The sequence below is a fragment of the Ptiloglossa arizonensis genome, chromosome 4 (assembly GCF_051014685.1).
Source record: "Ptiloglossa arizonensis isolate GNS036 chromosome 4, iyPtiAriz1_principal, whole genome shotgun sequence".
Lineage (NCBI taxonomy): Eukaryota > Metazoa > Arthropoda > Insecta > Hymenoptera > Colletidae > Ptiloglossa > Ptiloglossa arizonensis.
In genome coordinates, this window is record NC_135051.1 from 19,649,592 (window position 1) to 19,663,866 (window position 14,275).

General features: G+C 41.6%; 1 protein-coding gene across 3 annotated transcripts; it reads left to right on the plus strand.

Moving 5' to 3' along the window:
- The first annotated feature begins 310 nt into the window (after nucleotides 1–310).
- Brd7-9 (Bromodomain containing 7/9) lies at nucleotides 311–7,739 on the plus strand. 3 transcript variants are annotated; one of them, XM_076309746.1, is made up of 4 exons: nucleotides 830–911; nucleotides 1,533–1,936; nucleotides 3,477–5,180; nucleotides 5,260–7,739. In XM_076309746.1, exons 2-4 carry the CDS (start codon nucleotides 1,891–1,893, stop codon nucleotides 5,916–5,918), a joined length of 2,409 nt encoding a protein of 802 aa, XP_076165861.1. In that variant the 5' UTR covers nucleotides 830–911; nucleotides 1,533–1,890; the 3' UTR covers nucleotides 5,919–7,739. The 3 variants fall into 3 exon arrangements, with proteins under 3 accessions (XP_076165863.1, XP_076165861.1, XP_076165862.1); XM_076309747.1 differs by lacking the exon at nucleotides 830–911 and adding an exon at nucleotides 2,592–2,702 and having other exon boundaries at nucleotides 961–1,936; XM_076309748.1 differs by lacking the exons at nucleotides 830–911; nucleotides 1,533–1,936 and adding an exon at nucleotides 311–790.
- Nucleotides 7,740–14,275: the final 6,536 nt, after the last annotated feature.

Consider the following 14,275-nt stretch of genomic DNA (forward strand, 5'->3'; position numbering starts at 1 on the left):
CAAAGTTTACAACCTCAACTACACCGAGCTGTTCTCTCGTTGAATGGTATAGGGCACATTGTACCGTGCACGGTGGCCTCCGAAGGAGTTAACAACGAAGACCGAAACTGGATGGATGGAACTCCATCCGACGCTGTAGAAGCTGCACGGATGAGTCCTTGGGGATTGACACGCATATTGTTGCATTCGGTTGATAATAGGTGCCCATTGTCGCGGCGGGCTTTTGTCGTTCGCGACAATGTAACGGCTGGTTGTCGGCGAGACGTTTTCAAAAGTGCGGCATATTCGAGCGGTGTACGACGACGGTTGCACGGTTCGTCGTTACGTTTCACTTTGATCGCGTCGCGGTGGCCATTTGCGCGTTTCGTACGCGATGGGAACGAACAGCGCCGTGCACACCACGAGCCACCGTTCGAGTTACGAGCGAGCAGCAAGTTCGCGAATTTGCGGTTTCCTGTAAGGGGAATATCAGTGAAACGCCAGCGAGCGCGGCGTGCATCGGAGCTCTCGCTGAACGTGTCTCGTTCCGTGCGAGAAACACACCGTACGATTCGAGCCGGAACGCGACGGTGGAGAAATTTTTCGATCACCGTTCGTTCCACGGAAACACGGCCGGCGGGCGCAACACCGCACATCTGCGCGTTGCGTGAATTTTTTATACGGAAGCTGCCGAGGGAACAACGCATTTCTCTCGCTCACGCTCTCGGTCCTGCTCTCACGGCGTTTTATCGAAACAGCTGATCGTTGCCCCTTTAATTGCATCGCGGCTGGCTTGGTCGTCGTCGCCGTGGTAAGTTCCCAGGGAATTCCGTCGTGAATTTTGGCCGCGGTGCTCGCTCGTTTAGTGGAACGATCTTGTGTGGTAAAGCGTGGCTGTGAATACGGTCGAGTGTTCCGTTGCTCGGCGCACGGTAAGTGCCAGCACTTCAAAGCATCTTTTGTAGGTTAGGAAGCGCCTTTCGCTTTTAAAGCTCCGTGCACAGCGCTCGGGGTCGCCGATACGCGCGTTACGTGTGAAACGTTAACCCCGGCCCGACGGAAGGAACCGCGGTCGCGATACACGTTGGAAACCTCTCACGGATCACGTTCGGAACGATCCGTCGTCCATCTAGGATGCGAGCAATCCGTGAAATTCGATTCCGCGATTGAAACGGTGTCCTCGTTGCATCAGTACCGGCGTACTCTCGCTTGAGTGGAATTAACGTGAACGAAACGCGTCCTTAAGCCGGTCGGCGTCGGTTCGCTTTTACTCCTTAATTGAATGCACTCCCGGTAGCTTCGACGCGATCCGTTGAAACAAAAGGAGGAGAATGTCGCGTGCGCGATAATGAAAACCGACGGAGAGATTAAGTAAAGTAGCTCGCATTGATTTTTCATCCGGGGGACAGTAAGTCGGGAGTTAACAATCGTAAGCTTCTGGACACGCTAACGATATCCGAGAGTGGAGATTAACTTCGGAGGACGCGACGCGTACGGAAATGTTCGTGCACTTTTTTACATGTTACAAATTTCTGTACTTTCTTTCAAATAAGAGAATCGGTAAGGAGAACATTTTTGGGAAATCCTGGGACCAAATTTGCGGTTACATTTGTCGAACGAGGAGAATAGCGAACTGGATGTTTGAACGAATTCGTAACGCGCGCTTCTTCGAACGACGCGCCGCCATGACAGTGCAGCTGGCGAATAGACGGTTGGGCGGGGGAAACGTAAGACGTGCATCCACCATAACGGCTTGGAGTTCTGTGACGTCTTCAATGGCCGCCGCCGTACTGTCTACACACGTAACGGAGCGCGGTGCACTCACAAACCGCGTTCCGTGGTGGTTGAGGACGTAGTGTTTACTGTTTCTTGTTAGAATTTTTCATCAGGCTGTGGCCCGACGTGCAAATCATGGGCTCGAAGAAGCATAAAAAGCACAAGCGTGAGAGGCACGAAGGTGAGGACCGGGCTCGAATCCAGCGTATCTTGATCATCTTATCGTTGTTTTTCGTCACAATTGATTGTTCTTTAACAACATCTCGGCACCATAGGTCGTCGCGTTATCGTGTGCCACATTATAAATAGTCGTTCTACATTGTGCTGCACACTGTGCTCTTAGTGAACTCGGAACGCGCCTTGAATTCAAATGGTGCTTCAGCAATCGCTTCGACGCGATATTGTTTTTACGTTCGTTGATCGAGTCGTTCTCGCGATGACAGCTCGTTACCACGTTATCAGGTGTTTTCGTTGCATATTGTTTACGATGCTTTTCTTCTGGACGCGCTGTGCATTGAAGTGACGGGTGCCTTTTGCTTTACGAATATTCTGTTTGTCCTCGTTTGATTCTATTTAACGTTTGGCTATTCATTATTGCTGATGGTTTTTCACATTATTAAAATACAGCACTGAATATAATTCTATGGCATTGACGCTTGTGTTGATGCTCATGTTGACTGCATGAGGATTCGAATGAAAAGTGTATCTTTAAAGGTGAACGATCCTTCGAGTAGGCTGTCAGTAGATCTTTTACTTATAATTCGGGCCGACTTGTTTGATATTTTCTAACATTTTCATTGGAATCCTTCTTGTACTCATAGTTTAATAATGCACAGGAATTTTGACTACGTTTTCACCACGGACAAACTGAGAGTGAGGTTGGAGTAGAAGTGAGGTGGATTCAAAAGTATAAACGAAGGTTCCACGGCGACAGGTCCGACCTGGAAGTAAGTGACGTGTACCAACGGACATGGACTGGTTGCACGACATAAACTAGCCGTGCTTCCAAAATTACTTGAATGTCCCAAACCCTTTCAGTTTTTTTGTCTGTTAAGATCAGTTGAAGTGCAACAAGATCGTTAACGATTATATTATCTTCTTTAACCCAGAGGCTTGTAGGGATGCTATACATATTCTCAATGTGTCTGTTGCACTTCAATCAGTTAGTACCCTGGCTGTTATGTATTATGGCGTCAAAGGCCATACGTGCTTTTGCTTTACCTCTTTGTGAGGTATTTTCAATTTCAACGATTGCTCCTTCCTAATTATTCCTACAGATTCAGTCGATCAATACGACAAGAATTATTTTATTGCATACTTCTATCAAGGTTTATTTAGTTTAAGTCAAGCTACTTCCATCTCGCTTCCAGTTTGTTGAATGTGGAAACAAGGTCACTGTCCTGTTATAAAGTCATCTTCATTATTATTGTCGATATATCCTTTTACCCTTCTGTTAATGTCCCGTAGATTTTATTAATTTAAGACACTTCTTTTCATAATCCTGCAAGATTATACAATATATCTAGCACTGTATTATACATTGTGACAACATGCTGTTATTCTGCACTTTTGTATGTTTTTCTGCAAGACATTTTTATTGCATGCAATAGATTTGCAATAAATATATTTTATAGCTTAATGCTTCAATATATCGATATGTTTCATAATTTCGGTATTATTTTTGTATATTGTAATGAATTTAATCTCTTTTCTTTTTACAGAAGGGCACTATACAACCACGGACAAACCCCGAGCTTTGAAGCTTATTTTAAAAGTAGGGGGTAGCAGTGGGACACCCGAATACGGCAACGAATCTCCGAGCCAGGCAACAATGTTGTCTCAACATTTGGGTGTTTACCAACAACAGTTGGGTCTCAACTGTTCTGTAACACAAGAATCTGAGTACGATAGGTACATGGGGCATAAAAAGCTTAAGAAGAAAAAGAAAAAGAAGGATAAAAGACATAAGCATCATCATAAAGATAGGAAGAGAAGGCGGGAGGAATCCAGTCAGGAGTCGGTGGGAGATGCGGACGAAAGTTTAGCCGAAATTCCCAAAAAGATTCCGAATCACCAATTATTACCTCCAAGACCTCCGTCGACGGGAGAGCACCGAGTTGTTGGCGTCACTAACCAAATCAGCTCTCTTTCTCCACATCGAGAACCTAGAACTTGTGTACTTAGGAAAATCGCCGAACGTACACCCCTTCAACGGTTACTAGAACATCTTCTTAGGTCAATGGAGAAGCGTGACCCACAGCAATTTTTTGCTTGGCCAGTCACGGATAGCATTGCACCTGGATATTCTCAGATCATTTCTAATCCTATGGATTTCAGTACTATAAAGCAGAAGATAGATGATAATGGTTATCAAAATTTAAATGAATTTGTAGATGACTTTAAATTAATGTGTGATAATGCTACTACTTATAACCATCCAGATACGATTTATTTTAAAGCAGCGAAAAAATTGTTGCACGTTGGCCTAAAAATGGTTACACCTGAGAAATTACGACAATTAAGACCTGTTTTGACTTATATGCAGGATATTTCGAAAGAAGAACTTGGATTTGAGTTAGGTATGGAAGATCCAAATAACCCGGACGTTCCAGTCACGGAAGAACAGATTGAACGGGAACGGGAACAAGAGGAACGTAACGAAGAAGCTGAAGAACTCAGAAAAGAGAATCAAAGAAAAATGAGACTGGCAAGTTTAGGTAAATTTGAAGCCATCCCAGATGACATGACTCCGGATGAAATCTTGAAACAAGCCCGCGGAGCTGCAAAAGCAGCATCGGAAAAGTTATCATTGAAAAGGCTCAATTCAAAGATGGGTTTCCTGAGACAAAAGAAAGATGGAACTACCAGCTTACAAATAATAGTACCAGGAGATGGTGTAATACCAGGAACCAATCAAAGGCCTGTGTCATTAGGTCAGCTTATAGGTAAATTGAATCATGGTACAGGGGCATTAGCAGGATTCCGCGAAGATAGGAGGAATATGTCCAAGCCAGTAAAACCATTGTATTATGGTGCCTTTGGTTCTTACGCGCCGAGTTACGATTCCACCTTTGCCAATCTTACGAAAGAGGAAACAGATTTGGTGTATCAAACTTATGGCGATGAAACGGCTGTACAATATGCAGAATCTATTTTAGATTTTGCTAAAGACTGTGATTACACGTTAACTATGGTTGACGACCTTCTGGATATCTTAACTGGTGGGGATCATAGAAAAACGAAGAAGTTCCTCGAAGAAAAACGGAGGCTCAGAGAGGAAGAAGAGAAGATAAAGCATTTATTAGAGAAACCTATGCAAGATGTAAATCGTAATATTCCCTCCATGGAGAACGTTAAAGTTGACATCGATCAATTGAAGACTCTCTCAGAGATCGGAATTGACATTAATTTTCTGGAAAATCTAGGTAATTATATCTAGGAAAAGAAAATAATAACACCTCCTTAGAAACGATATTAATGTTTCGAATTTTCTTTTCTTTGCAGAGGATGAACTGAAGCTCACCGAGGAACGTGCAGCTCTACAAAGTCGCTTGGACGATACGTCTCAAATGATTGGTCGTTTAAAGCAAGTGCAACACGATCGTTTGTCAGCTCCGCCACCTGCACATTTGTCGAATGTTCCTAAGCCGGCAGAGAACGAAGTGGCATTGGCTGACAAAATCACAGACAATCTTACAGAAATAGCAAAGAAACTTCCTCCCTCGGCTATCGCTCCCGTAGACGGTTTACGAAGGGCCATGGGAATAGCGCCCCTCGGTGGACCAGAACCTATGGAGGTCGAGCCGATTACACATAATCCGACAATCGTCGCGGAGAACAACCTACTGACACAAACCAACAATAATCTGGTTCCAGCGAGTTTATTACCAACTCCTTCACCGATTCAGAACGCAACTTTGCTCAGTCCGGCCAGCCAACCAACTCCGCCAATCACTATTGTGAATGCAAATCAACCACCGATCCAGATACAGATTGGTATGACGCACAGTCAGACACCTCCGTCATTATTAAACACATCGGAGGCGTCTGCCGTTCCTGATTTAGAAACTGAGCTCCGTGAATTTTTGGAGAGCGATCCTACGTTAGGACAATCGCCGCTTCACGACGACAAAACTTTGGAGGACATTTTGTCCGAGTCTTAGTGCGTATAATTCGAGATATATAATTTTCATTAATATACCTCCCACAGGTTGTACATTTTACTACATATATACAGTAGGTTTAATGTCAAGCGTACGGTTAATAAATAAGATAGTGCCCTGTAACGTGTTGTCGTTCAAACAACGCCGCGTTTATTTTCTATGAATATTATTTATGAAGTTTGCGTAACAAATTATATTATACGAAGCTTGTAAAGTTTACATGAAATACACTTGTAACACAGAATGTTGTTTAATTGAAACGGTAGAGATTTAAACGAAGTGCGTCTAAAGGATAACAGTTATCGTTGATCTGAACTAGAAATGAAATTGTTCCTTGATTTTCTCTACTCCTGGAATTTCTACTATCGTATTGTACTTTGAATTATTCGTTAAGAGAACGTTACGCAAATGGAAATAGAGACACTTTGAAAGCAATGGGAATGCTGTATATAAAATTAGGTGCATCTACTTTGTTAGATTAGTTTGCAATTCATAAAACAATGTTGCTTTCTATTTTAAAATGTAAGATTATGACAGATATTGTAAATATTTATAAAGTGTATTTTTTAAATTAAATTTCTTTGAATATCCGAATTAATCCATTGAGGAAACATTTAATCTATCATACTTTTGTTTTTATCAAATGTAAACTAGTGTCTTAATACAAGATGCAATTAATTATAATTTTCGATTTTATTATTCGAATGGGATGATATGTATTTTGCGTATTGCGTTTTATAATTTATCATTACTTACATATACGATGCCACCAGACGCGGTGTGTTTGCCTCCAACCATGATTAATAAATTTTCCGATTACTTATGAATCCACCGCGAGCGCTTCATGACTGTAAAAGAGTAAATTAATTATGATAAGTCGTGCAGAGTTTGAATTGGTTCGGGGAGACGAAGTCGTAATATTACAATAATTTAAATTACGATTTCCTTAAGCTTTGCATTTATTTATTACTAATAAACAAAAAGACTGAAATGTTTAACAATGCAATAATTTATCATATATTTACTTAACAATCGCATTATATTTCCTCCCGTAACGAATATATTTGAATTAATTTAATCGATTAGTGGTTGGCGGTTGACGCACCATGACAATATTGAGCATATGGATAGAATGGCGCGATATAATGTACTTGTATCGAATATCGTCGACTACTACATTTTTTGCAACGGTCTCGTGAAATTTCCAGCAAGGATTTTCCATGAGAAGCACAATACCGTTATCGATTACCGATAAATGTATTCTTTGTGTCCGTTTCTATTTTGTTTCGCGAAAAAACGAAAAGCAACAAAATCAAGGAAACAGTCGAACGCGTTATTCCTTTTAGCGGGCAAAAAATGCGCGAAACGTGACACAGCATCACGAACGTTCACGAAATCGAATTTTTCGAGAAAATATTTGCAAGAAAATATCGACCGATATCAGAAAACTTACCGCATACGTTGTGGCTTTCCAAATAGACATCACTGATAAAGAATCACTGCACTATTTTTAAATAATATAGAATTTATGACACGAGAATCGCGGCACTTGCTGCAAACGTACCCGCCAATGCACTACCTGAAGCTTCCGCTTGGTGTCGCTAGTGCTACCGTTTCGACAATCGTTATCGATCTCGATTTGTAAACGATTACGACTACTTCTCGATAATCTGAAAAAACCGCGAAAATCGATCGTCGTCGATCTTTCGCTCCTATAATACCATTATCTTATTTCTGACCGTGTGTTTTCCGACTGAAAAGAAATGTTTTATTGTTATTTGAAAGTGTTTAATTAAAGTACAAGTTTTTGAACATATCGTATATCTGCGTTATATATTTTCTGTGAAAGTGTTTAATTAATAGCACAAGTCCTTGAATATATCGTATATTTGCGTTATATATTTTCTACGTGTCTATAATTACACTACGGTCGCACGAATTTGCTTCGAGAACGTAACAATCGTGAAAACTTCAGAGAGATTTGTTACGAATATTTCGTATAATTGAAATAATTCAATAATTTTTAATTCAAACTTCTTCTACGTTATCTCATACAGTAATACGCGAAAGTAAATACGAAACAAAAATTAACAATCCCATTTAATACAAATTAATAATAGATTAATTCTGACAATATTATCAATTTTATTACATTTAACAAAAATAGAACGAAAACTAATGAACATATGTACAAAATCAATCGTGACAAAGCTATCCAATTATTTCCAGTTGTTTCGAACATTCCAAGCATCCTAGCTTCATCGTATTACTTTTCAATGCGCGTTTCAGACGATAATAAAAATACCAAGAGAATCTTTCCTTTTCGTTTCGTTGTACGGTACGCTTTTTCTCTTCGTTTGAGGCTCCCCGTTAACGTGCTCGCCTTCGTTATCTACCTTTTTCGCGTGCTTTCGAGCCGTTGTTTGCACAATATTTCCCGTAACGCAATTCGAAGGAACGCGCGCGGTAATTACTCGCGGAATTGCGGCGACCGCGGGAACTTCTCGATAATAGGATTACGTTGGTAAAGCGTTGGCTAATTTCGATATTCCATGGGACTTCCAATGCAACGGGATAAGTGTGATTCACCGTAATTACGTCATTATAACTAAATAGACAACTTCGTGCACGGGGAACGGAAAACTCGATTAGAAGAGGCAAGCGGCGCGGGCGGGGGGGGGGGGGGTGAGGGGCCAGGGGGACGGCCGTTTACCGCGGCTCGAAGGTCCTCGGCCATTAGCATACCCGACTAACTATTCCATTAGCGTTTCAACGCTGTCCGGGAAATTAAAAAATTACCGCGATTATCGCGGCAACCGCGACAAGGCTTCTAAACGGCCATTAAAACGGGACACGTTGCATTTTGCTCCATTCTGTGCACCGTTCGCTACGGAATTATATATCGGATTGTTGCACCATGCGGACAGAGTGGAAGAATCCCCATCGAATTCCGATAGCCGGCCTGAAATGCCAGCGATGACATTTTTTGGGAATATATCTCGCGTACCGGGTGGTCAACGTGATTCTATAAGCAGTGGAGGAATATGACAACATAGTTATAGGTTAGAATAGAATTTTTTAGAAATCTGTTTCGTGTCCCGGGTGACCAGAAAAATAAGCTGAACCCCCTGTGCAAGGAGTGGGGGAGAACAGATATACAATATAGGTTAGAATCGATTTTCTGGAAATCTATCACGCGTACCGGGTGACCAATGTGATTTCAAGTGCAAGGAATGGGGGGAAGTAATAATATAATAGGTTAGGATAGACTTTTTGGGAATCTATCTCGCGTCACCGGGTGACCAATATGATTTCAAGTATAAAGAATCAGGGAAGTAATATATTGGGTTATTCGGAAAGTCATTTCGTTTTTTTTTTTACTGAAAATGAAACACGTTTTTTTTTAGAGTAGTTACATATTCTCCATTTTGGAAAACGAAATCACTTTCCGAACAGCCCGATAGTAGTACGAGTAAATAATAATATAAAGTACGAGGGAAGTAACAAACCGAATTCTATGTGTAAAAAGTGGTAACTGTACTCATTGTGATATACCAGGTATAATAGATATACCAGGTTGTATCTACTTAAACGATATACCAGGTATAACACTATACCTAACAGTACAATACAATACAAACCCTCGTTACGTATCCAGCTCCGCCCATGCAGCTTCCCCTACTGCGCTTACGTTGCGTTCCCCTACTGCGCCCACACTACCTTCCCCCACTCCTCGAATACAGTTTACCTTTACGACCACGCCTCCATTAACCGAGAACCAATACCGTTTCTTAATTTTTCCCACGCACGACACTCCCGGTCGCTAATCTCCATTTCTGGACCACCCCGTGTACACGTCTTCCCCGTGTCGAAAGACGCCGGTAGATCGTGGTCGATGAGTTTCGGTAATTATCGAGTCCGTCTTGCGAAATACACGAAGTGAGGTGAAGTGGTAACGGTACGCCGCCGTTGGTTAAATTCTCTTTCGAGCGGCGAGTTTAAATTTCGTTTCGACGTCGCCTAGCCACCACCGTAAACAAAACTTTCCGATAACGAGGTTCGCCTTCCGTGGGTGGATTTAATTTAATCCGTTCTATGCGCCCGCAATCTCGCGAAGTGCTTCGTCATTCGCAAGCGAGGATCTTCCACGCGGGAGATCACCGGCTCGATATTAAAACGGGGACGGGGCTCCGATTGGTCGAAGTGTCGTGCCTCGAGGGCTCGATATAAAAAAAAAAAAAAGAAAAAGAAGAAGAAGAAGAAACGTATTTCCGTATTTCGTGACGCTCCGTTGCGAGTATAATTCCACGTGAAACGAGAAAGCCAGACCGTACGCGTTCCTCTTAAACAGTTGGGGCTCGCCGACCGCGAGGGACTGACTGCGTCCCGACAGGTTAATTAAGCGACGATTCCGTTCTTTCGAGCACACGGGCTAACCTGGAAATGGCAAACTCGCGTGGCACACGAGCGGATGCTTGTTACCGCGAACGTGGCTCGAGCAATTATCATTCTTTGATATCTGCCCACGATAACCCGTGACGAACGCTCGCTTCGTTTAACCGTGAGCCTCGCTCTTCGATCCACGTGTGTCTGACACCGAGAACGCGGCGGTTAAACCGGTGGGTCATCGGTGGAATTTTCGATGAAAGAACGAAAAAATTCTCCGAGTCGTTGGTGCTCCATAACCATTATTCGCGACGTAAAACTAACGTTACACGATCGGTATCAAAGAAGATATTTGTCTCGATGAAAGTTCGAGGCGATGAATAATAATCGAACGATTTTTCATCCGGTAGGAATCAAAATTAGAATTTCAGGATCGGGTGGAATTGAAGTATTTAATCTTGCAATCGAATCGATGTATGTTCGTTTCGAGTTGAATTTTGCCCGTCTCTGATCGTAAAATTAGGTTCGATTCCTTTAAGAACATGTGGCGGCGCTACCCACGCTTGCCACCAGAGGGAAACTGATCACTGACCGTTTCCCGCAAGTACCCATACCTGCTCCGATTTGTATATATACGATTCGTTACCGATCTCCTAATGTACCAGCGTATAAGGCAGGGCATGCTAGGATACTTTACTGACGAGACCTCTAGCGGACCCGGGATGAAACGCTCTCCCCTCTCCTTTTCCTACCTTTGACCCAGGGCCGCTAAAAACAGAAGGAAATGAATATTAATTAATAGAATATTAATATAATTAATATAATAGAATATTTCCCGTATCGGTTCTTTAAATAGAATTAACGAAACACACTGAATGGAAGAAATAATAGAATATTTCTCATATCGGTTCTCTAAACAGAATTAACGAAACACACTGGAAGAAATATAGAATATTTCCCATATCGGTTCTCTAAATTAACGAAACACTGGAAAAAATAGAATATTTCTCATATCGGTTATCTAAACAAAATTAACGAAAGACACTTGAAGAAATAATAATTGTATCTCGAGTAATTTTCAAACAATGGCTCCGCGATAATGGTTAACGACAACGCGTCTTCGTCGTTACACGTCGGTTACGAAAGGAAGTCGGTACAAAAATAACCGAGAGAGCACACGCTTGTTAATTTAATACGTGCCGTTATTAAATCTAACCCGGAGAACTTTCACGGTCGAAATTAAAATTACGTGGTACGTTACTGGAACGGAATTATGAAAAGGAACGCGGGAATGTACAAACGAGACGGTGCGCACGGAGAAGACACGATGATTATAGAAAAGTAGTTAACTTAATTGTCGACTCGGGTGGTGGAATTCTAGATTAGCAACGAGAACAAACCCCAAGACGTTACGAAATGTAAATGCAAGATGGGCCGGGTTCAGCGGAGCACGGATTCAATTACGCGGAAGCGAGCCCACAATTTAGTCGTGGTTATGTCCTCCCCGATATTTCAAGCTTGTCGAATTAGTTTCCCTCGCAGACACGGTCCGCGACATCTTATAAGGTCTCACCGCTGGGTGGGGGGGGGGGGGGGGGTAACGCGGGAAATTCCGTAGTCAACTTCAACGGTACTTTGTGCGTTCTGGGATGCTGTTTAAAATTTAAAGACGACGTTGATTTATAGCTGTTCGGGAACACGTTCGAATATACCGCAGTTAGTATTCTCTTGTTCGGCGTTCCGTTTAATTCCCAAGTAATTCGTTCCTCACTGTTCTTTCGAGAGAATTAATAATCGATCGTTCACGTTTGGTACAATTTTAGTGTAATTATTTGGAAAACTCTTGGCAGACGTTCGACATTATTTTTTTTAATACGTTTTAAAAAGATTTTGTTGATTTTTTATTCGATTTAAACGATTCCGTATTTTGCGATTCGAAGGTTTTCTACGGAGAAATAAATTTGAGATAAATAACAGGCTCGAGATCTTGGGATTTATTTAATAATGTACGAACGAAAATTAGTCCTCTTTATCGAAGAAAATTAGTCGTCTTTGTTACAGAATGTTTCTTAAAATTAGTTCTTCTCTTTTAATTTCATTGGGTTGTTCGGAAAGTCATTTCGTTTTCCAAAATGGAGAATATATAGTTTAATAAAATATTAATACTCTCTACGAAAAATCGTGTTTCATTTTCACCAAAAAAGAAGAAAACAACTTTCCGAACAAGCCAATATTTTTCTTTTACATTTGTACAGTAACACGTTGAAAATATCCATCAAACAGTACCAAAACTTGGACCCACCTAACTCAAGTTTCATATTTAATCCTCCCAACTTCTTGTACCTAGACTTTAACAACACTTACAAATAAAAATCTTCTTCGAACAAATATACATCGCTTAAAACGTAACAAAAAATGTCCAACTTTACCAAAGAACATTTCCTCGTTTCGTTATACACAATATTCTTCTCGTCTTCTCTCCAACTCTTGACGACAGTTTGAGAAACACTGACCCGTACAATAAATCGTTTCCCGATAATTCAGTCCGTTCATAAATTTCTACCCCATTGATTCGACTCTATTCCCATTAATCGTCGAGCAACTGCGTTTGTACGTATTATTACATCAAAGAAGACCCGACGCCGAAAGATCGGAAATATTACCCCGTTCCTTGATCAATATTATCGCGGGAATCGTTCTCGTTTTCAACCACCGAGCACGCAGTATTTATCATTACGGGAAATTTCACTCGTGTTTCGTACTCGCGCGCAATTTCACAGCGCGGTGCGTATCAAAGCGATCGCGAGCGAGCCATCGAAATTGATTATCGCAAGATTCCCTCACCGAGATACATCGAAACGTGTCTCACATGGCTGGCGGGTATTATTCGGTGGTTGTTTCATCGAATTTCGCGCGGAAACGTACGGAAATATTGAACGGTCAGAATTTGGTTTAGCGTCGGTGCGTGAAACCGTGCGGCGAAGTGATCGTTCCATCGCGTATACCGGGTTCTATGACAAATAGACAGTGTTGGCCGCAGATCGCAGCTATCCGTGATTAAACGTAGCCGGTGCTAGCTTTAAAGTGAACGTGCTCGTTGCAGTTGTCGCGTCGCGGTTGCCCCGCGAACCGGAGCGTTCCTGACACACGCCCGCTTTCACATTTTCCTGTATCAATCTTATCCACGTCGACGTTACGGATATTTATTCAAATGTCGCGCCACGGTATCGACAGAGAATGTATCAATACCGTGGAAAATAATTCATAGACGGTATGTGTAATACTCAGTTATAATAAAATCGTACAGAACGACTCGTGACGAGATATTAATAATTGTAGAACGTTACAGTCGAAGCTGGTAAAAGAATCGAAAAGATTGATTTTACTGTGTGAATGTTCACATTAGTGAAAATTGTATTTAATTCTTAACTGGTATAATGGTTGTTTCGTCGTGTATTATGTGTATGGGGTACGTGTAATTGTTTGAACATTTTTAGGAATTTCGAACACTAATGGTATCAGAATCGGTGAAATGATCGTTTAAAAATTTTATTTGAAATTCTTCTGTTCATTTAACGTTATGTAAATTGTTAAATTGTCCGATACACCTTTTGGAAAAATATGATCCATAACTGGATCGAATGATCCACTATGGTAAGAATATGTGTATGATTAGTGTTTAGAGAAAGGCATACGATGTTGTGGATTGTTCTTATTAATTTATTAAGAGAATAAATTGAATTTTTGACACAATTCGTGTCAATTTTGATGTCTCTTCGATTTCCAATTTGATTCATTTTTCGTAATGATGAGTGATCCGACGCGGTGTTCATTTGGGTACGAGTAGAATGAGAGTGTCACGATCAGACGAAGTAGGAGAGGACCGCGCAGATGAAAGTAGACTGGGACCGTACTGCATCAGACACAGCGGTAACGAAGGCGCTCGTGCGAAGTATACTGATCACTGGAGA

Excerpts from the sequence above, each read along its gene's own strand:
- Brd7-9 (XM_076309746.1), top strand. The coding sequence starts at position 1,891 with ATGGGCTCGAAGAAGCATAAAAAGCACAAGCGTGAGAGGCACGAAG. Across the intron at positions 1,937-3,476 it reads CAAGCGTGAGAGGCACGAAG|AAGGGCACTATACAACCACG; the intron begins GTGAGGACCGGG and ends TTCTTTTTACAG. Across the intron at positions 5,181-5,259 it reads TAATTTTCTGGAAAATCTAG|AGGATGAACTGAAGCTCACC; the intron begins GTAATTATATCT and ends TTTTCTTTGCAG.